Source organism: Tricharina praecox, assembly GCF_024521635.1.
Source record: "Tricharina praecox strain CBS 144465 chromosome Unknown BZA05scaffold_9, whole genome shotgun sequence".
NCBI lineage: Eukaryota > Fungi > Ascomycota > Pezizomycetes > Pezizales > Pyronemataceae > Tricharina > Tricharina praecox.
Window position 1 is genome coordinate 1,133,072 of NW_026250411.1, and position 19,202 is coordinate 1,152,273.

Sequence of the window (19,202 nt, forward strand, 5' to 3'; positions counted from 1 at the left end):
GTGATGTCGGACGTATGTACGTTGAAGTCGCCGTTGGGGAGTGCTGCGGACTCCGGGGGAGGGAACGGTTAATGATATAGGTGACTGGGGAACGACGGTGCGCCATGTCTGGTCGTTTAGCTCAGCACTTGGAGCAGTTGCCTAGGTAGTCCATGGTTGACTGCTATCGAGGGAGGCCCTGGCCGAGCGAGTCCGCCAGAATGACGAACCCTGTTCCCATCCACTCCAGCGTATCCATCTCACTAGCATACCTACTCTACAGACATGCTAACCAAGTACCCAACTACGGTACTTGCTCTACTCTGCTCGACGCCTCGATGCCTGCCCATCCATCTGCATTTCTGCACCCAGCTACCACTCTAGCTTCATCCGAGGGTCCACCACCGGGGAAGACGAGCAATGCCAGTAAGCCCTCCCCCGGCGAGCGAGCGAATCACGGCCAGCACCGAATTGCTGCATACATCACCGTACCGGTTCGCACGCCTCACACCTCCCGCTCCGGGTCAAGGTGGATGCTGCACTGCTCTGGAATACGGGTGCTGCTGCGGAATACTTACGGGTGCGTCGAGACGTGATCCCCCGAGCAGGAAGGCCTTCTCTCTGTTCTCATGCTTCGTGGACGAGGGGCTAACCCAACAAACCATAGTAACGGGGTACAGTGGATCCTCGCTATCGGAGCGTGCGTGCGTGCAGAGCATGGGAGATGCGTACCTGCAGTCAAGTACTTCCACGCCGAGGAAGGGAATCTCTAGTGATTACCATGCAATCATAAATAATGATAAACCTTCAGACTAGAAGATGCCGTGAGTATGTGCTCCGTGTAGAGTGTCCGAGTGAATACTTACTTACTCACAGACATCCGCTAAGAAATCCCACCTGCTCCCTCGCATCTCGCGGAGCACGCCACTTTGCCCCGACGACCTGCTGTGGAGTACTGTAGATACTTACAAGCTACTTTACGTTCCATGGGTCTCGGTACACATCGTTACAAACATCTGCCTCTCGCCTCAGCACTCTGCACATACGAACAATCTGCCTCTCGCCTCAGCACTCTGCACATACGAACAAACATCTGCCTCTCGCCTCAGCACTCAGCACTCTACGCACTACGCCGTTCCCGGTCTCTCATCCGCACGCAAGCATCTACCTACGGTAGTTACATCACCCACTCGACAAGCCCGACAAGCTCGACACGTGCGGACGGATGGGCACGCAACCCGGTCCAGGGCACCACGAGACGAACAGGTTCGACCAATGTCTCACCACGTTGGGGTTCTTTGGGAGTCTGACTACCACGCGTTTGTCATCTTCGGCTCGGATCCCCCTCTCGTGCGCGCCCCTCTCGTGCGCGCCCCTCGCTCCCCTCGCTCCTACCACAGATCCTCCTCCCTCCCCACCTCCCTCCCAAACGAACGGCGGAGAACTCGCTAGAGCGAACGGGGATGGGGGTTTCGCAATCCTCACGGCCCTACGCCGTCGGCTCTCGCTATTTTTTTTCTTTCTCTCTCTCGCCTCTCACGTCGACCGACGAGACCTCGTGTTCGAGAGAGCGTTCTCACCTACTTCGTGTCGAGTGCCCGAAGTACCCACGAAAAATGGCTAAAAAGCCGGCTGAGCACGGCTCCGTCGTATGCATACATACCTCGTCGAGAACGCCTCCTTCTTTCGTAGTGCACTGCATGAGGAAGGGTCTCGGGGAGGAGGGGAGGGATGGATACATATGAAGACCTGCCTGCCTGCCTTTCTGCAGCTGGCTTGCTTACTCTACTTGCAGTGGTAGGTATGATAGTTACCGAACTTCCGGAACGTTTCAACCGTACTCTAGATACCGTACCGGGATTGAACAGAGTGCCTACCGGCATATGACTTGTGTAGTATAACCGCAGGCAGGTGGTCTCGGATATGGTGCGTGCCACTAACCAGAGCATCTATGCGATGGAGGGATGGATGCGATGCGATGCGATGGTTTTTACGCAGGTGATGGTCCAGAGTGGCAGGTACCAGGCTGGAGTGACGGGTAGTCTGGCGGGTAGGCTGGTAGGCACTCTGGCGGCAGTCTGGCACTCTGGCAGGCAGTCCGGAGTGGCAGGTAACTTATGGCAGGCGACTGGAGTGGCAGGCGACTGGAGTGGCAGGCGACTGGAGTGGCAGGTGACTGGAGTGGCAGGCGACTGGAGTGGCAGGCGACTGGAGTGGCAGGCGACTGGAGTGGCAGGTAGGTACTCCATAGTACCGTACCTAGTCTGGAGAAGGTAGCTACTTGTACTGGTCCCTACAGACGACGACAAGCTCACCATCGCCATCTCGTTCGATTCGTTGACTGGATCCCAACTGGCGAAACTGGCGAAACTGGCGAGCCCATCTACTCGGCAGTCACGGCCGTTCAACCAAGATGGGCTCATCTTCATCCTCATCCGTACGCATGGAAAAAGTCTTGCACTTGTGTACTCTACTCGTGGAAGGGGGGGGGGATGGGGGTGGCGTGAGCGCGAATGGGGACCGCTAACTTCTAAGAGCAACTAACCATAGGTAGTACATGGGTAGGAACGAATACTCTACCTAGATCACGTCAAATGTTTCTGATTTGTAGATGGTGGAGCGCGCTGAGGAAGAAGAAGAACAAGTCGAAGAAGTCGAGGAAGAAGAAAAAGAACAACCCAAAGAAGATGAAGGAAGATGAGGAAGATGGAAAAGAAGATGAAAGGAAGCGAAGATCGCGCCGCCATCGCCACTGTTGTTGGCTTGGGAGGCGATGGCGGGGTTTTATTGGTCCTCCGTCTGAATCGTGCTGCTTTGTGGGGTCCTTCTTTTCTTTTCTTTTGTCTCCGTCTCTCTCTCTCTCTCTCTCTCGTTGCGGAGGGAGGGATGGAGAGAGGGAGGGAGGTCAAAGCGGCCCTTCTTTTGTCGACAACCTGAAGACTTTTTTCTTTCCTTTTTCTTTCCTCTGCCCTTTCTTCTTCCACACTCCCTCAACTCCCTTTTACATATCCCGGTCTGACGTGGACTGGAGGGGAGCGCATCGGTCGGAGCCGAAACTCCATGCGTCCTCTTCTGGAGGGAGGGCCAAGGGCCAAGGGCCAAGTGCCAAGTGCCGAGAAGACCCGAGATTCGGCAAAAAGCAAAGAAAATGAAAGGAAGAGAGATCCTTCAGCCGTGGGTGGGTATGTGGATGTTGTCGAGCCATCTCGAACCGGAGTATGGTAGATGATTATCTACCCATCTCGCCATCTCGCCATCTGGAGGCGTTGGTGGTGACGCTGCGCACTCCCCAGTGGTTGGTAGAGTGCCGTACATACCGGTAGACAAACGTCGTCGTCGTCGAAGCGGGGATGCCGCCGATTCTCCAGAGTCCAGACATCCGTTCTGTGTAAGCGAACGGCGGGAGCACTCAGCACTCAGCAGACGTCTCAGGGCTCAGGATCCCAAATTAAGGCGACTCACCACGGAGGGGGTTTCACGAGCGACGGGGGCTCCAGGTTTCCGATAGTATGTAGAGTACTCTACTTTGTACCGGTAGGCAGGTAGGTGTGCATGTAGGTGGGTGTGCATGTTGCCCAAATCTTGAGACATGAGATGCGGAGACGCATCACCGGACTTCGATACCTACCGGTATCTATACAGCTTGTCCCTGCCTACCCGCCTGCCTTCCTGGATGTCTTCTGGATGCTTTCCTTCCTAAATGCTCAGCGGTCGCGAAGATACCCAGTGTAGGAACTGTAGAGTGGTATGTACCGGTACTCGGGAGCCAGTGCCCACAAAGTTTCAAACCAGACTCTGTCACGCTGTCACGCCGCCACGGAGGGAACCCGCTCGCTCGCTTGCGCTTGCGTTCGTCTAGAGTACTAGTACAAGCCGACTACTACGCCCAGTGTAGCATAGATATCTCGGTATCGTCGCTTGCCGGGGACTGGGCCGCTGGTCGGGTGCGGGTAGATGGTAGAGTGCGGTACGTACGTATGCAGGGCAGGTATCCGCATATTATTCGCAGCTGTTGCGGATTTGCGGATTTGCAGGCTGGAGGATTGGACGGCTGGAGATGCCGAGGCATAGCTGGTTTGCTGGCTGGCTAGCTGTCGAGAATCGTGCGCAATGCATATGTAGATACATCCTATACATATACCTGGGCATATAGTTATAGATACCGGTACATCTAATTGGAAACTGTGGAACACTGCAACGCCGAAATTCACCGCCGACCCGAGGGCCATGGGCCATGAGCCGTGATACAACACTGAGAATATTGACGGTAGCCGACCCCAATACCGTAGGTATGTAGTTACATATGTACCTATCTCTCGGCAAATCCTCCAGCTCCAAGTCGATACGATGCGATATGTACGATACTTCCCCCACGTATGCAAACGAGCATTAACCTAGGTTGGAGGCGAGACCGGAGGTGGAGACGTACGTACGTAACTACGTCCGAGAGTCACGATGCTAATCTACTATATTTTGCCTACTGAGTACTCCACCTATATCTATGCATACAACTACTCCACTGTGGATCCACCGTGACTTCGCGGGGCTTTTTTTCCTGTTCCGTCAGCTATTCAGACGCCCAGACATCCAGACACCCAGACATCCCGCTCCGATCGTGAATGATAATGGAACCGGACGGCTGCTAACTGCTCTAGTAGGTAGATAGGTCGTTGGGTATGTAGGTCGTTGGAGTTTGCTATCGATCGCACGGCCACTCTACTATGTATATCTCATCGGTCGCGGTGCTGGTTGCTAGATACGGTAGTCTACTGCGTGTCTGCGGCGTCGTGCAGAGTTGCTTTTTTCCCGTCCATCTGCCCAGTGTCCAATGTCCAAGCCTTTGCAGTGTGCACTGGGGCGTAGTCTGGGGCGGGGGAACGCTGATGATGATGATGATGATTGGTCACGTCACATATAGTCCGCTCCACTTCATCCCATCTCCCCCTCCAGGTTGGACTTTGGACTCTGAACTCTGGACAGTGGAGACCTGCATCGAAGCTTCGATTCATCGTTCAGCGCCCGCTTTTCTTTTCTTTCGTCATGCAGGCAGTGCATACCGGCACTTGTGGCGAGTCTGCGAGTCGATCTGCGACCAAGCCACGCCGGAGATGGTGGATTCGCCGAGACTGGACTCTGGAGAATTTCGAACATGTCTAACCGCCCCTCCCTGGAGTCCCTGGAGTCCCTGCTGTGCGGTACTGGTACCGTTACCGTGGGGAGTACCCGCTCGAGTGGAACATCTATGTAATTAGATACTTCATATGTACCGGCAATTCGCGGTGAGGAGATCTCAATCTCGGTTCCGACAGACCCGTTAGAGTAGACCGACCCGTAGACCGTTCCACGCACCGCCCCAGTTAGTCATTGGTCAATCGACGGAGCAGCTGCCAACACGTCGAGTGATGCATACACGCAGAGTACCATACTCTATGTACCTGGTGGATCGTGTGGCGTGTGGGTAGGTAGCACAGGGTGGATCCGTGCTTGGACCTCATGCCCTCCTCCTCCTCCACCGCCGCCGCCGCCGCCGGCAGAAAATTTCGTTGGATACTCACCAATGGAGTGCATATACCGGCAACTATGTAGCCACTGGAGCCAAAGTCCAAACAACGGCGATCTACGCAGCCATTCGTCCATCCATTCGTCCATAGGACATACACTTGCTTCTTCACGGCATGTCCTATGCATTGTGTACCTAGCACGCCGGTGTGGCGAGCAAACACCCCAAACACCCCAAACAAGTCAAACAAGCCAAACAAGCCAAACAAGCGTCACCACCACTCAGCAGTGCGCACCCACCGCTGGGCACGCATTTACAGTACAATACATGGTTTTGTAAAACCCCGGAGGTTTCCACTCTCGTAGCTAAATGTGCGTGGCCCCGCGCCACGATATGTATGCATATATACTCTAGTTAGAGCACCGGTGCCGATAGTGGTTACATCTCCGAACGGATTGGATTGGATAGGCACATGGCGTGGCACAGATGGCACATGGGAAGGGCACATGGGAAGGGCACTTGTCGCACGTTGTCGGACGACGCCTGTTCAGAAGGCGTTTCTAAATCCGAATGTGAATCTTGGTGGCCTGATGGCTTACAAGTTGCAAGTTGCAAGCCACCCAGAGCATGTGCACAGCGGGAATTGGGCATTGGGCATTGGGCATCGGGTGGGATTCATCAGGATTCATTCATGGCTACTTTGGCAAGCCCCTTCCAATTATACCTATTTTCTGAGGCAAAGGAAAGTTGCAAGTGCACGCTCGAAGCTCCCCGCTCAACGCTCGACGCCCATGAGTCGTGTGTCTAAGCGCGCCACCCCCCGTCCCCCCACCCCCCTCCCCCCTCCCCCGCGAAATTCGGATGAACCAAACCACGATGATCGTCCGCGACCCAAGTGCAGAGAACTAACTCAGCGGACCCATTCCCAGCTCCCAATTCCGAGCTCCCAATTCGCGCGGTGTTCCAGTGCGTTACATATTCGATGCCATGTGATAGGTAACTACCCAAGTAGGTATACGGAGGTCTGTGCGTTCGCATTGCGCAGAACCCAGTGGTGAGTGGTGAGTGGTGAGTGGGTGGGCGCCGGAACGTGGCGTTTTTTCCGGTGCGAGAGCGCCGCTACTTACATACGGCATGCTGTATCCATGATTCCATTCGCGTCCTTGAAGCAGATATTGGAGTATGTACGGTTGTGGAGCACTCGGTGGATAGTGGATGGTGGAGGGTCGAGGGTGATCAGAAGACCGGCTTCACGAAATCCCCAGAGAAGACGTTCTGTATGTACAAACCGACTGTGTACCCAAGGTAAATCAAGTCATGGATTTCAGATTTCTTCATGGTTGCATTCCGATTTCCAGATTGGGGGGTTACTCAACTCCATGGTACCCAATGTACTTCGGCTGTCGTCTTCATCTGGCCATCAGTCGCTCATCAACTGGGCTGGAGGTCCACCAAGCGCATCACGTTACGCACGTCTGCTTTTACATCACTCGCGCCCAAGGGTGTATCCCAACCAAATCCCATTGTACTTTTATCTAACAACCCGAACCTTTTACCTGATCTCCCAAAACACCCCATGGGTAGGGGTTCTCCATCTATTGCAAAGCCAACTTGGCGAAGGTCGGCAGAACAAAGGACGCCTCGTGGATACGGCTGTTGTAGTACCGGTAGCGCTTGTTCTCCTCCTCGACGGGGAGAGTACGGAGGGGCTTGCTGACGTCGCGGGAGCCGTCCTTGGTGCACACCATGAATCCGATCTGGCCCGAGGGGTAGGTGGGGATGGTGGTGTAGGCGTACTCGGCGACGGGGAAGACCTCGCGGCACGACTTCTTGAGCTCGGTGATGAGCTTGAGGTGGAGCCATTGGTTCTCGGCTGTGGGGAAGCAAGTTAGCTAGGGCGCTGCAACTGCTGGCAATCGAGAAGTGGTGGGGGAATTGAATTGAGGGGGTGTGCTGCGCGCGATGCGTAAAGCAAAATAATAGTATGTAATAATATTGATGAGGTGAGTGAGATAAAAGGTATGGCCGAAATTATGGTGTACGCTGGAGGATGACACTCTCGGTAAGCGGAACGAACAACTCTATGCATGCGTGGGGGGAGAGATCAAGACAAAGGAATATCAACGACATGTGGGGGTAAGGGTATGATGAGGGACCGGAGGAAGTGAAGATGGCATCTGGTCTGATGCCACAATCCGTCCCTTCGTTCCGAGCGGAAAACCGCAAAGCAACGCAACGCAAACACACATCCCCAAGGGAAAAGCAAACGAGAAGTAATAGAAAAGAGGAGAACTGACAACCTTGTGTGGAGATAACACCGCCCTCCTGTATTTACATCCCGCATCAGAACCAGCTCATCACTCGGGGTCGTGGCGGGTAAGGTGAACCTTAAGAGCACCGTGCAATAGCTCGAAGTAAGCCTTCTGGAAAAGGGCCTCGGCAGGTCCCTCGGGGTCAGAGGAATCAGTGATGATCACATCGAACTCGTTCTTGTAGTCCTCGAGGAACTTGAAACCGTCGCCGACGTGGACAGTGGCCTTGGGGCTGTCGAAACCGGCAGCCATGTGGGGAAGGTACTGCTTAGACAGACGGATGACAGCCTAGATCACAGGTCAGTCCTCAGTCCATCCCCAAAACATCCCGGGGTTTTCCGACCTCGTCAATGTCGCAGAGGATAGCCTCCTCAACACACTCGTGCTTGACAACCTCACGGAGGACACCGCCGTCACCACCACCGATGACCAGCACCTTCTTGGGGTTGGGGTGAGAGTTGAGGGCAAGGTGGGTGATCATCTCCTGGTAACTGCAGTTCGTAAGTCCCCACTCCTTCGCCTCGGACGCAGAGTCGAAATATACGCAAACTCATCACGCTCAGTGCACTGGATGACGTTGTCAAGGACGAGAACGTTGCCGTAGTCGGTGCTCTCGAAGATCAAGACCTACACAGCTCATCTCATCAGATCCCACCTCCACAATGATATCCGGGGAGGGGCAAACAAACATCCTGGTACTTGGACTTCTCGTGGTGGAGGACCTTCTTGACCCGCAGAGCCATAGCCTGACCAGGCCACATGTCGGAGATCTCACGGAACCAACCATCTTTACATGTCCCCAATCAGCACCTCAACCTAGTTCGTGGGGCGACGAAAATCGAACCCTGGATGGTGGGGTGAACGATTTCGGTGCTCATTTTGATAGTGCGCGTGTGTATAGAGGGTCTATGATGCGATTGACGACACCATATGTCAGCTTTAAACTCCAGCAATCAAACAACTCGCCGATGCCCGCCGCCCAGCGCTCCCCACCGCTCAATGGCACACATCAAACATCGATTCGGGGGACTAACCGTAGAAGAGATGCTATCGACGGTGCGAATCGGTATGCTTTGGAACGAAGTAGAGAGTGAATGGTGGGTTTGAGAGCGGAGCAGGAAAAGAATGGCTCTGTGAGTCTAGTGGGGCTTCGATTTTTTTTTGTTTGGAGGGGTAATGCCAAGCGCGTACACGTGATTTGGAGAAGCTTTGTGCATCTCACCGTTTCGGTGGCCGGCGTTGGCCGCGGTGTCATCCAGGTACCAGCATGTACGTGGGTGGAGAGGTATTTCCCTCATCTCTCTAGAGAAGATTTCCCTCACTCTACACGTGCGGCATCTAAGATTCGGCGACACCCGCGATGGATCGTTGATTTGTTGGATCTCCGGACTCCGGAGTCCGCAACGGTGGTGGGCTATTTATATCTTCGTAAACGGGCACAATCATTATAACTCACTCGGCGCACGACTCATTGTCGCTGCCGACTCAATCGAGCAGCATTGAGGAGATAGAAACTCAGATCGATATGGGGGTTGCTTGCACAAAAATTAGCATCGGTCTCGAGCCCACAAGGTTCTGGTGAGTACGCGTGCCTCCACAACTGGCCACTTGTGAAGTGCTCTCGACTCTCGACGGTATCAACGGCCTCCCATTACGTTCGAACACATGTTGTCCACCATTGCAATAACTACGAAATCTTCTCTCCACATCTCAACTTCTGGAAATTGACATCTTTCACCAGCTCTTCCCACCACCTCTTCCTGCCATCATCCTCAAACACCTCACCATCCTCCTTATAGTAATACTCATCATCATCCAGCACACGCATATCTCCCTTTTCCCACGGGACAGTTCTGTGCGGTCCCTCAAAGCAGTACGGCATGCGTTCCTCTACCGGCTCCATCCACTCTTCTTCCCCATATTCCTCCTCCTCGTACGTCGTCCCACAACACGTGAACGTTCCACGCGACGGCTCGCCAAAGTGCTTCACCCTGCACATTTCGGCATCCGGCCCGTTGGCATCGAAGGTCACATGGCAATAGATGCAGTGCTCCAGCTTCTTCGCGGCCTACAGTGGGAACACACACTAAGCTTAGCCGTGCGTCCAATGTCCAATGTCCATATGTATTATGCAATGGGAAGGAAAAGTTTGTTTTTCTGCTGGATTCCAAACAACAGAATTGGTGCGAACACTCAGATGTGGAATACGTGTATTCTCGACAAGCGGAACAACTCCGGCAGCAACGAATGGATGGGCCTTCTTTCCAGGAGGGGGGGTGGGGGTAGGAGCGAGCTACCTTCGGGTACGCTATACTCAACAATGTTGCGCGTAGAGTGGTCGCGTCGAGTTTTTCTAGCTGCGATTCGAGCGCCCTGGACGTGGGGTACTTTGTACGCAGGGTTGTGAGCACGTCGTCCTCCTCTGGGGCGGTGTGGAGTTTTTGGCGGAGACGCCATGGCTCGACGGGGAGAGAGGGGAGGCGGGGCGTTTAGGCAGCATTGGAGTGAAGGTTGGTTGCTGGACGCGTCTGAGGGATGCGAAGAGAGTATCGAAGTTGGAGCCTTGACGCCACGTAGCCTCGCAAAAAGGAAGCCTAACTACTAGCACCCTAACCACTAATGGGCAAAAAACAAAAGATGAAAGCCCCACGCGGGGGTCGAACCCGCAGCCTTAAGATTAAGAGTCTTACGCTCTACCGATTGAGCTAGCGAGGCGCTTTCATGTGCGTGGCTGAAATTAACAGAATATATCGACAAGACAGCTGCCTGTGTTTAGTGCTGTGTGTACTATCACACGATCTTCGATAGCTCCCGATCCAATGGGTGTGGTAGAAGACACTTCAGTGGGCCTTATGAGAGGATACTACTGCGACGGATCAGCTATGTGACATGGGGATCTAAGAATTTAACGGGTCACCGTGTAGTGGAGTTGTATAGCGCCAAGGATGGCCGCCTTGCGGAACGAACCGCAGGGTCCGCAGGTCCGCAGCGGTGGAGCGGTGGAGCAGGAAACTGTAGGTACTTCAGTGTTCACTTGGGTAAGTTTACTGCAGATTTACTGGCAAGAATCCTGGATGATTTCGTTGATCGATACCTTATCAAGTAGTACTCCATGGGTTTGCTTTACTGCAGAAGTGGCTTCTAAGTTAGGCAGCATGTTCACATAATCTCACTCGCCGTGATCGCTAGGTGAGACGGGATGGAAATTGCCGATAACTAGATAGCTGAGGGAGGGTGAGACATGCGCAGTGTAAGTTCGAATGGGCTACGCAGAAAGTCAAGCTAGCGGTGAAGCGATGGTGGTCTCAGCCTTCAACTTTTAATCGTTTAAGTAGGTAGGATAGTAGCTCTGAGAATACTGATCGAGGATTATTGCCTGCAACCTGGAACTGCCGGACTGCCGGACTGCCTTATACATAGTATTACAAAATCTATGATTACAAAATCTAGGACACGACACAGGCCGCAAAGAAAAGAAATAAATGCGAACGAAATAGACCATCTAAACTACCTTAGTTCCAGCCTTCCAGTCATCCGCCACAGTGGACGAGGAGGAGTCATAGCCAAGTCTTGCAAGTCTGACTGACATCTCGCCCCATCCCACCACACGAGCCTACCCACCATGAACCTACCCACTCACTCACGCATCCCCAAGATCCACATTCCTCCACCCTTCTTCTAGCCATTCCTTCAAGCCCATCGGCCTCCAGCACCCAGGAACCTCCATCTCCGCCGGCGCAAAATCAAACTCTCCACGCTCGATAGCCAGGAGCATGTCGACCTTGCACGCCTGGCCCCACTCTCCTTTCTCTTCCTTCTCGAAGTGGAGATCGTTGAGGTCTTCCCACATCGTTTCCGTGATTTCAAACTGACGACCTGTCGGGGTAGGTATACCGATCAGTTTTTGCTCGTCGGGAGAAAAAATGGAAGTTCGACGCACCACGGACTTCCTCCGCGATTCTGACAAGTTCCTCCATCGTCAGCCGCTCACCGCAACACCTCCACTGCTCGGGCCACTCCCTCGCCTCCAGGGCGGCGACCACAAACGCAGCCAGATCCCTCGCAGCGACAAAACACGCCCTCGTCTCGCCGGCCGGAATCCACGCTCTGGCCGCGCGGAAATCCAGCAACAGCTCCCCCTCCCCCTTCAGGTGCCCTCGGGGACTACAGATGCCGCTGCCTACCAGTCCCCCAGGCGAGAACCGCTCCATCAACAATCCGCATACGAATACCGTCGAGTCTAGCCGGTGCTTCTCCTCGCGCAGCCGCGCGAGGACGTCGAAGCGGTTGCGGCTCGGGGGGCAGGCTAGCGGGCGGCACTCCAGGAGGCCTTCGAATTCTGCGGGGGCGAAGCGGCGGACACGGGCTGTTAGGCAGGCGTCGATGAGAGCTAGCTGGGCGGAGGTGTTGGTGACGGTGGATATCAGGGTATCCATCCCTTTCAGGGCGGTAGAAAGGGAGTCTGGCAAGGCGTAGTCAACGCGGATGACGGGAAGTTGGTGGATTTCAGGGTGCTCCTGAAGCTGGGAGGGGTTAGATGGAATGAGGGAATGGAGAGAGGATCGTACATTCCGCGAGAGAAGGAGAACATCGTGGCCGCGTAGTAATGCTGCTTGGGCTATGTGTTGGGCTAGTCCTCCGGTTCCCGCTACTGCCACCTTCAAGGCCGGAGTGTGCATAGTTGTAGGTATGCGAGAATGGAATGGGGCTGGATAGGTTCCGATACCACCGGCGAGATAGATTCCCGGGGAGATCTGTTGGATGAAGGCTGGCTGCTGAACGGTCAACCCTTGGGAAAATATGAATCCTCCAGAAATACTATGGATAACCACTACCTGCCACGACACAGTGCCCCCAACAAAAAGCGAAGGGCCGCAAAAGTGGCTGGATTTTGCTGATCACCCGAAAAAACAAAGGAAGGACCAAGAAACAGTGGAAAAAGAACACGATAATAAGAATAAAGAGCAGAGGAGTGTGAGAATGTATATTGAGCCTCCACCTCTGGTAGCCGTGATATGTATATGTAGTCTAGAGGGTGTCTACTACTGCCGCATCGAGCCGGATAAGGTTCTCTAAATTCTCAGGAGAGCCCTGAACAGAATTATACGGGAGGAAAGTATCCAGCCTTGGTGATGCTGGTGATTTTGGTGCAGGTTGCGAACCTGTCGAGGCTGCAATCTGTACTCTCCGGACCCGAACCAGTTCCAACCTGCGAACCTCCTGCAGCGGGAGAACCGGCCGAGAATCACCGACGGATGGTTGCGAACTGCCATTCATGCGGATGCGGTTAGTCTATGCAAACGCCGAACAGTCGGAGATAGTAAGAGGAGAAGAGCCTGCATAGAAAAAAACAGTTGCAGTGTTTCAGCATCGAAGGGAACGACAAATAGGAGCCAGCACAGGCTCCAATTCTTTAAACCCACGGAAACTAGGCCTTATGGTCGGCACATCAGGCTGGGGTTGTCACATCTGACCACCGCTCTTGGCAGCACAGCAGCAGGAATATTCCGCGAGTGGCCCCGAAGGATACCCGAAGGGTGCTTCCGCAATCATCTCGACACCAGGGGAAGGCTGATGGGAGCTCATGGTTCATCCGGAGGACGGTAAATAAGGCAAAGATGACGGTGAAGAAGCCTAAGAAATATCTAATACAAGTGAGGAGGGGAAATGTCAGACACAGACCACATGATCAGACAAGGCATGCAAGGCTGGTCGAGCCACGGAGGGATTGAGCGTGTTCCATGAACATAAAGAATAGCTTCTAGACGAGGAGAACCAAAAACGTAGGATCGGGAGCTTAACAGAATGACCCAAGCGCGGGGACTCACCGAGTTGGTTCTCGAATCTCCACTCCCCACCAGCACCACCGCCACGAGTCTACAGTATTCCTATCGGAAGATTACTACGCTTTCTATTTCAGCAAGGCGGCCGCACAATCCAGCAAGCCACGCAGATTGGCGGAGAGTAACTACCCGCACAAGCCTAGCCGGCCGACCGACGTCCCCCCACCACCAATATTCCGACGTGCAGGCGAGCAAATGAGAACACCGGACACAACCTCTCCACTTCTCTCGTCCGTAGCGCCGATTCCAGAAGATAAAGTTGTTGACGCTTCGCTAGATGGTGGGATGTCAGGTACCTATGACCTACCTACTCAGCCATGCAGGTGCTTCGTATAACGTAAGGCTGGTAACTGAGTGTGGTTACCTCAACGTTTGTGGCGTCTTCTTCTTCAGCTGATATGATCCTCCAGTTGAAGAAAAGATGCATAGGGCACCCGCTCGCATTAGGGTCGCCAATGGAATATGTAGATGTTCGTCCGGGTCCACTTTTGCGGCTAACTGGAGTTACATATCCACCAGCCCGCCGGACGATATCGGCCTTCCGCTTAGTGGAGCCTTGATGCGTACTGATTTCCTATGCTTCTGCTCAGTCTCAAGCTCTCATCTCTTAGAACGTGGGGGCACGAAAACAACCGCTCGACTACCCACCTACCTTGTCACTGACCATTATCTATGGCTTTCGGGCTCGGGACGAGTATACTCCAGGGTAGTCGACATGACTTTACTCGCTAAGTGCGGGTGCATAATTGACATGACGCTTGCGGTTCCGTACTCTACGCTCGCGAGCCCTGCGAACCCATGAATGAGTCAGAGGGGTCAGTCAACTGGAGAAGGTCGGAACGCGAAAACAGGAAACGCTCACAGTGACTCAACACCACGCGTGGAGGCGGCGTACCTACTTTGTTCTAGTCCTGGCACGGCGCGTAACTTGTAGGTATGTAAGGTGTGATTTCTGGAGCATCAGTTTGTCCGATCGGGGGAACACGCGTGGAGGCGTGTGACTCGACGCGTAAACAGGGTCGCGCAATCACGTTACATAGATGCCTGTTAGGTACCCCGGCCGCCGATTGGAGTCAGAAGCCCGCATTAATTGCCGCCGGTGGGAGGACCGGAGGAAGTATTCTGTGATCGTTATCACGCAGACCTTCTGCGAATTGCATGCTTCGTTCCGGGGATGCAGTTGTGCGCGTATTCGGTGCGAGAGGACAACTGTACCCGTAACTAGAGCTTAGTTAATGCGACGGCGATGGATATCAACATACTCCGCTCGCTGTTGGGATTCTTCTGCGAGGACCCAGAATGACCCGCCAGTCGTCATATCGCAACGTCAACCATACCATCCATCCATAACATCCATACAATTGTAGGAACACGAAGCAGGTTGACATCTGCAACGAAATGGCGCTATATACATGTGTAAACCGACCAGTCACCGCCGCCGGTGGCAGCGCACAGCATACCAACATACTTAGACGGAAGATCACGGGGAAAAGACAATAATCGAACCAATGTTTGCTTTCCTCCGCTTGTCGATCACAGATTCACGGTTGACATCCCGCCAGATACCGAGATGGTAAAGACCAGCAAGCGATCCGTACCATTTGAACCGTCGAGTCGCTCGAGTACCTACATACTTCTTACACCCCGCCATTCGCTCTTCAAATCTCACATCCACGGGCAGATCTGATAACTATGCATAGCGGAGCCTAGAACACATCAGAACAGGCATTCACCGTCGCCGTCGTTGGATTGGAACAGCAGCAACTCCTTTGTCACGGATTGACATCTGTTTCCCCTCCCGGGAGACCGATCATTGCGGTGAAAGAAGGGCATGCACACAGCTGCACGGTGCAGCTAGCTGGCTGGCTGGCATGAAAGTGCAAATAGTACGGCTATCAGCTATGAGGTATGAATGTACAAAGCGCAAAAGCACGGCTGTCAGGCTTCAGCTATGTACAAAGCGCAAAAGCACGGCTACGAGCTATTTAGCTCCCTCCCCGCCAGCGAGTAAACCGGAACTCCGAATCTACGTCCTCCAGTTTTTCCGCAAACCTCGGTCACTCGAGAAGAGATCTATCTTACCAGATAGGTACCGGGTAGAGTTTGAGAAGGGCAGGTGGGGTGTATTAGGAAGAGCGGGCTAAATGTATAGCCGGCGGAGCGATTGTAAGTGGGTGGTAGTGGCAAATGATTCACCTTTCAGATTACTGAGGATGCTTGTGATAGCAGACACGAAGACGGCACCGTTATGATATGTAGAAGCTGACTAACTGCTACTAAGCCACCTGTTATTCCAAATATGCTCGATATCCCTCCGCATATGTGTGTCAATCAGATGCCATGGTACGTTATATCGGATGTTTTACTCAACTCCCCATCCACCGAATCTAAGAATGAGTTCGTTCAGGGAGCCCTCAATAGCCGCTTACAAATCTCACGGAAGGGGATGTTTAAGCAGGATATCCATACTCCATAGTTCGTAACCCTTTTTCTGAAGAGAGATGGTCCATACTACCCTTTCGCCGAAAAAAACAAAACAAACTGCCCTTCACGAAAACCCTCGTCAACGCGCGGAAATATCCGCCTACCCCAGACATCAATAGACGGGCTTTCTATACAGAGGAACGGCGGGCTGAGAAAAGAATTAACGTCCCGTACCGCCACAGTATCTCCACATATCCCTTGCATGCCTCTATTCCACGGCCGCGTTCAGCCTTTGCATCACTTTCGTGATACGGGGTGTCGACCAGAATCCAGCTCTCCCCGACGAAGAAAGACCAGCAAATGACCCTTTTCGATGGTCTGTTACTTGAAATACCGTTGATACTGGAGTACAACTGCCTTGACGTCCAGCCAAGGGACTCTGGTCGTTGGTATTTGGTTTGGTAGCACCAGCCTTCACAACGGTGCTCCGATACCCAGTCCACTCTATTCTTCCCGAAGAACCAAGACTCGCAAAAGTCCATAGCCAATGATCCATACGGCAAATCCCGCGGCCATCAGACGACAGGTATCGCAGTTAACAGCGCCTCCACCCGTTGTTTTCCGTCAAAGAAAAAAACACCAGCAGTGGTGACGCTAAGGCGTCATCGACCCGTGCTCCCTCGCCTACCCGCACTGCATGCAACCCTTATCCATGCAGATCAAACCGCCGGTTTGCTCAATCCCCTTGCTGCAGCGCCACCGACGCCCGTGATTCGCGGGTGAGCTCCCTGCAAACCACCCGAGTGATGATCCATGAACCCTGGCCCCACGATGCAGTCACCACCGTTGCGGGACGCCGCATAGTGCAGGTTTAGTCTGCTGCGCTGCCGGTTTTTCTTTCTTCTGGGCGAGACATCGGAGGGAAATGGTAAGTGAAGCAAACTCGGTCGACTGTGGTGGAGATAGCGGGCGAGGAACAGTCTCGCCTCTGGGATCAGGATGGGTGGAGAAGGAAGATGAGAACGAAGGTATATATCCACTGCTTGTCCTGATTTGCGGTCTTCACCGTCCTCCTCCCTTCCCATGTAAAGCTGCCCTTATCGATCGAGCTAGTAGCCAACCTCCCTTATCGGTGTCGTCGTGTACCAAACGTCCTCATCGTCGATACCACCGTATCTCTCGCACAGAAATCCTCCCAAACCTGCTCCGGGTACTGCTTTGCTCGCCAATGTCTGGAAATCGATACTCGGCCGACCTCCTGACCGAAGAAAACGACCATCTGATCAACGAACTCCTTTCGACCAGTGCCGTATCTCCAGCCATCGCCGCAATGTCGTACCTCGCGAACGGCGGTCGTCCGCGTTCTCCCGCCCTCGGACAGTGGCTCAATAATCCGCCATCACACGCAGTCCAGCCTTCGTCCACGACCGCCTTCACCTCGATGATGCACCACCAACCCAGCATCTCCGAGGCCGTCCGCGCCGACTACCAGCGGCACCATCTCCTTGCCCGCCACCAGCGGGAACACCAACAACAGCAGATCTTCCAACTCGCGCAGCAGCAGCAGCACGAGCAACAGATGCAGGCGCAACACGCGCAATCGCAGTCGCAGCAATCCCAGCAGCCGCGTCAAAGCCAGCGGCAACCCTCCCTCGTCATCGCCCAAGCCCCTCCACACGAGGACGCCTCCACCGGCACTTCTCCCAACGCTGTAACCTTCCAGACCGAGTACCTGGTCGAGATCGGCCTCCCGCAGTGGCCGCTCGTAAACCTGATCTACTACCCGAACGGCAGCGTACACGTCCTGTGCGGCAACGAGGGCAAAGGGATGTTCACGGCGACGCGGGCGTCGCTCCGCCCCGTGACCCCCGAGGTCCGCTGCAAAGTCACCACGCAATCGCAGGTAACACAGATCCTGCGGCGCGGCCCGCGCGGCGAGGAAGAGATCGAGTACTCGTCGTGCGGCGGATACGGCGCGCTTCTCGTCGAGGACCCGTGCCACGGCACCGTCAGCGCCGAGGACATGGAGGGGGCAAACACGATCCGGCGGGACGCCTGTGGGTCCGTCGACACCACCACCCCCACCATCACCACCAGAACGATCGTCATGCCCTTCGACGCGGCCATCCCCCCCGCCACAGAGGCCGCGGACCGCGACCTCTCGGAGCTCCGCATGCGTATGCGCGAGGCGAGGAACTCCTGCATGACCTCTATCGACACCGACCGCGCCAACCCCGACTATAACCTAAACCTTGCGCAGGAGCCGGCGCCGCGGCGCCGCACTACCACCCCCGCCGCCGCCAAACGCGCCCAGGCCCAGAGCCAGAGCCAGAGAGCGGTCTTCCAGATCAAGACGAAGCTCCCCGGACAGTCCCCGGCTGCCGCCGCCGCCCCAGCTGCTACCGCAGCAGGTGCTAAGAGGAAGTCGCCGCCGAAAAGGAAACTCATCCCGAGGAATACTAAGAAGTTGCGCTCGGCGAGTGCCGAAGCTGAGGCCGAGGCGGGGGTGAAGACGGTGCTATCCGTGTCCACTGCTGACGACGAGACGGAGGAGGACGAGAGGGTAAAGGAGGTCGAGTAGCGTGTCTGGATGGATGGCGCGAGAGGTGTCTGTGATGGAAGATGGAAAAAGCTGCTTTTGGTTCGCGGGTGGGGGGCGTTTGTTTGCTTGTTTGTCTGTTTGTCTCTCTGTCTGCTTGTTTGTCGTCCGTCTATGAGCTTGAGGTCGGTTCGGGGTTCGGAGTGTTTTGCTATGGGTCTGTTTTTTCAATTTTCTGTTATATTACTATCTGCCTGTACGTTGCTTGCAGAGAGAGGTTTACGGTACGAGTTTATTTGAGCTGGAGGATCAGGGGTATTGCCTTGAGCTTCCGTGATAGGTACTGAATCGAACACATCCCCGCGAATGAAACTTCTTTTCAACGAGACTATGTAGGTAGCAACAAGCTCATGGATAAAAGGTGGGTTGAAGTGAATGTACTGCTGTACCGGTGCCCTTCTTAAATTTTCAGAAAACATCTCCAGTTCTGACCGCAGGTATGAAACCTTACGGTTTGCTTCCGTACCGTACCGTATCACATGGAGAATCTTCACAACTCCCTACAGCACCGCCCCAGAGTGTCCAGAGTGTCCTGTAAATATCAT

General features: G+C 54.3%; 6 protein-coding genes and 1 non-coding gene across 7 annotated transcripts; 3 read left to right on the forward strand and 4 right to left on the reverse strand.

The window, feature by feature from the left end:
- Positions 1-1,720: 1,720 nt before the first annotated feature.
- On the forward strand, positions 1,721-2,506 carry BZA05DRAFT_418067 (uncharacterized protein; the record flags this gene model as incomplete). Its single annotated transcript, XM_051485495.1, has 6 exons — positions 1,721-1,776; positions 1,887-1,905; positions 1,978-2,029; positions 2,120-2,215; positions 2,279-2,416; positions 2,463-2,506. The coding sequence occupies 6 exons, from the start codon at positions 1,721-1,723 to the stop codon at positions 2,504-2,506; spliced, it is 405 nt and encodes a 134-aa protein (XP_051340564.1).
- A 4,383-nt stretch (positions 2,507-6,889) lies between these two features.
- Positions 6,890-9,022, reverse strand: BZA05DRAFT_352218 (Spermidine/spermine synthase). Its single transcript, XM_051481311.1, has 8 exons — positions 8,826-9,022; positions 8,636-8,697; positions 8,481-8,578; positions 8,336-8,418; positions 8,135-8,282; positions 7,867-8,079; positions 7,777-7,804; positions 6,890-7,352 (listed from the first exon to the last, which is right to left on the reverse strand). Exons 2-8 carry the CDS (start codon positions 8,667-8,669, stop codon positions 7,075-7,077), a joined length of 882 nt encoding a protein of 293 aa, XP_051340565.1. The 5' UTR covers positions 8,670-8,697; positions 8,826-9,022; the 3' UTR covers positions 6,890-7,074.
- A 456-nt stretch (positions 9,023-9,478) lies between these two features.
- On the reverse strand, positions 9,479-12,470 carry BZA05DRAFT_444280 (uncharacterized protein; the record flags this gene model as incomplete). The annotated part of the gene is made up of 5 exons (XM_051486906.1): positions 9,479-9,859; positions 10,089-10,164; positions 11,436-11,667; positions 11,732-12,314; positions 12,360-12,470. 5 exons carry the CDS (start codon positions 12,468-12,470, stop codon positions 9,479-9,481), a joined length of 1,383 nt encoding a protein of 460 aa, XP_051340566.1.
- On the reverse strand, positions 10,434-10,506 carry BZA05DRAFT_t145. Its single transcript has one exon. It is a non-coding gene; the product is annotated as a tRNA-Lys (tRNA).
- A 174-nt stretch (positions 12,471-12,644) lies between the features above and the next one.
- Positions 12,645-14,613, reverse strand: BZA05DRAFT_277657 (uncharacterized protein). Its single transcript, XM_051480294.1, has 5 exons — positions 14,287-14,613; positions 13,999-14,208; positions 13,764-13,930; positions 13,620-13,679; positions 12,645-13,057 (listed from the first exon to the last, which is right to left on the reverse strand). The coding sequence occupies exons 1-5, from the start codon at positions 14,299-14,301 to the stop codon at positions 12,820-12,822; spliced, it is 690 nt and encodes a 229-aa protein (XP_051340567.1). The 5' UTR covers positions 14,302-14,613; the 3' UTR covers positions 12,645-12,819.
- Positions 14,614-16,961: 2,348 nt separating this feature from the next.
- BZA05DRAFT_468697 (uncharacterized protein) lies at positions 16,962-18,913 on the forward strand. Its single transcript, XM_051487859.1, has one exon. It carries the CDS (start codon positions 16,984-16,986, stop codon positions 18,637-18,639), a length of 1,656 nt encoding a protein of 551 aa, XP_051340568.1. The 5' UTR covers positions 16,962-16,983; the 3' UTR covers positions 18,640-18,913.
- Positions 18,302-18,925, forward strand: BZA05DRAFT_395443 (uncharacterized protein). Its single transcript, XM_051483432.1, has one exon. It carries the CDS (start codon positions 18,649-18,651, stop codon positions 18,895-18,897), a length of 249 nt encoding a protein of 82 aa, XP_051340569.1. The 5' UTR covers positions 18,302-18,648; the 3' UTR covers positions 18,898-18,925.
- The last annotated feature ends 277 nt before the right edge of the window (positions 18,926-19,202 follow it).

Bases quoted from the DNA above. Each gene is read 5' to 3' on its own strand.
- BZA05DRAFT_352218 (XM_051481311.1), bottom strand. From the start codon at position 8,669: ATGAGCACCGAAATCGTTCACCCCACCATCCAGG. The intron at 8,579-8,635 runs GTTCGATTTTCG...GGACATGTAAAG, and splicing joins CGTTCACCCCACCATCCAGG to ATGGTTGGTTCCGTGAGATC. The intron at 7,353-7,776 runs GTCAGTTCTCCT...GCTTCCCCACAG, and splicing joins TGTTATCTCCACACAAGGTT to CCGAGAACCAATGGCTCCAC.
- BZA05DRAFT_277657 (XM_051480294.1), bottom strand. The intron at 13,931-13,998 runs GTAACCACACTC...GGTAGGTCATAG, and splicing joins AAGACGCCACAAACGTTGAG to GTACCTGACATCCCACCATC. The intron at 13,058-13,619 runs GTGAGTCCCCGC...CATGAATGGCAG, and splicing joins GAGATTCGAGAACCAACTCG to TTCGCAACCATCCGTCGGTG.
- BZA05DRAFT_468697 (XM_051487859.1), top strand. From the start codon at position 16,984: ATGGTAAGTGAAGCAAACTCGGTCGACTGTGGTGGAGATAGCGGGCGA.
- BZA05DRAFT_395443 (XM_051483432.1), top strand. From the start codon at position 18,649: ATGGATGGCGCGAGAGGTGTCTGTGATGGAAGATGGAAAAAGCTGCTT.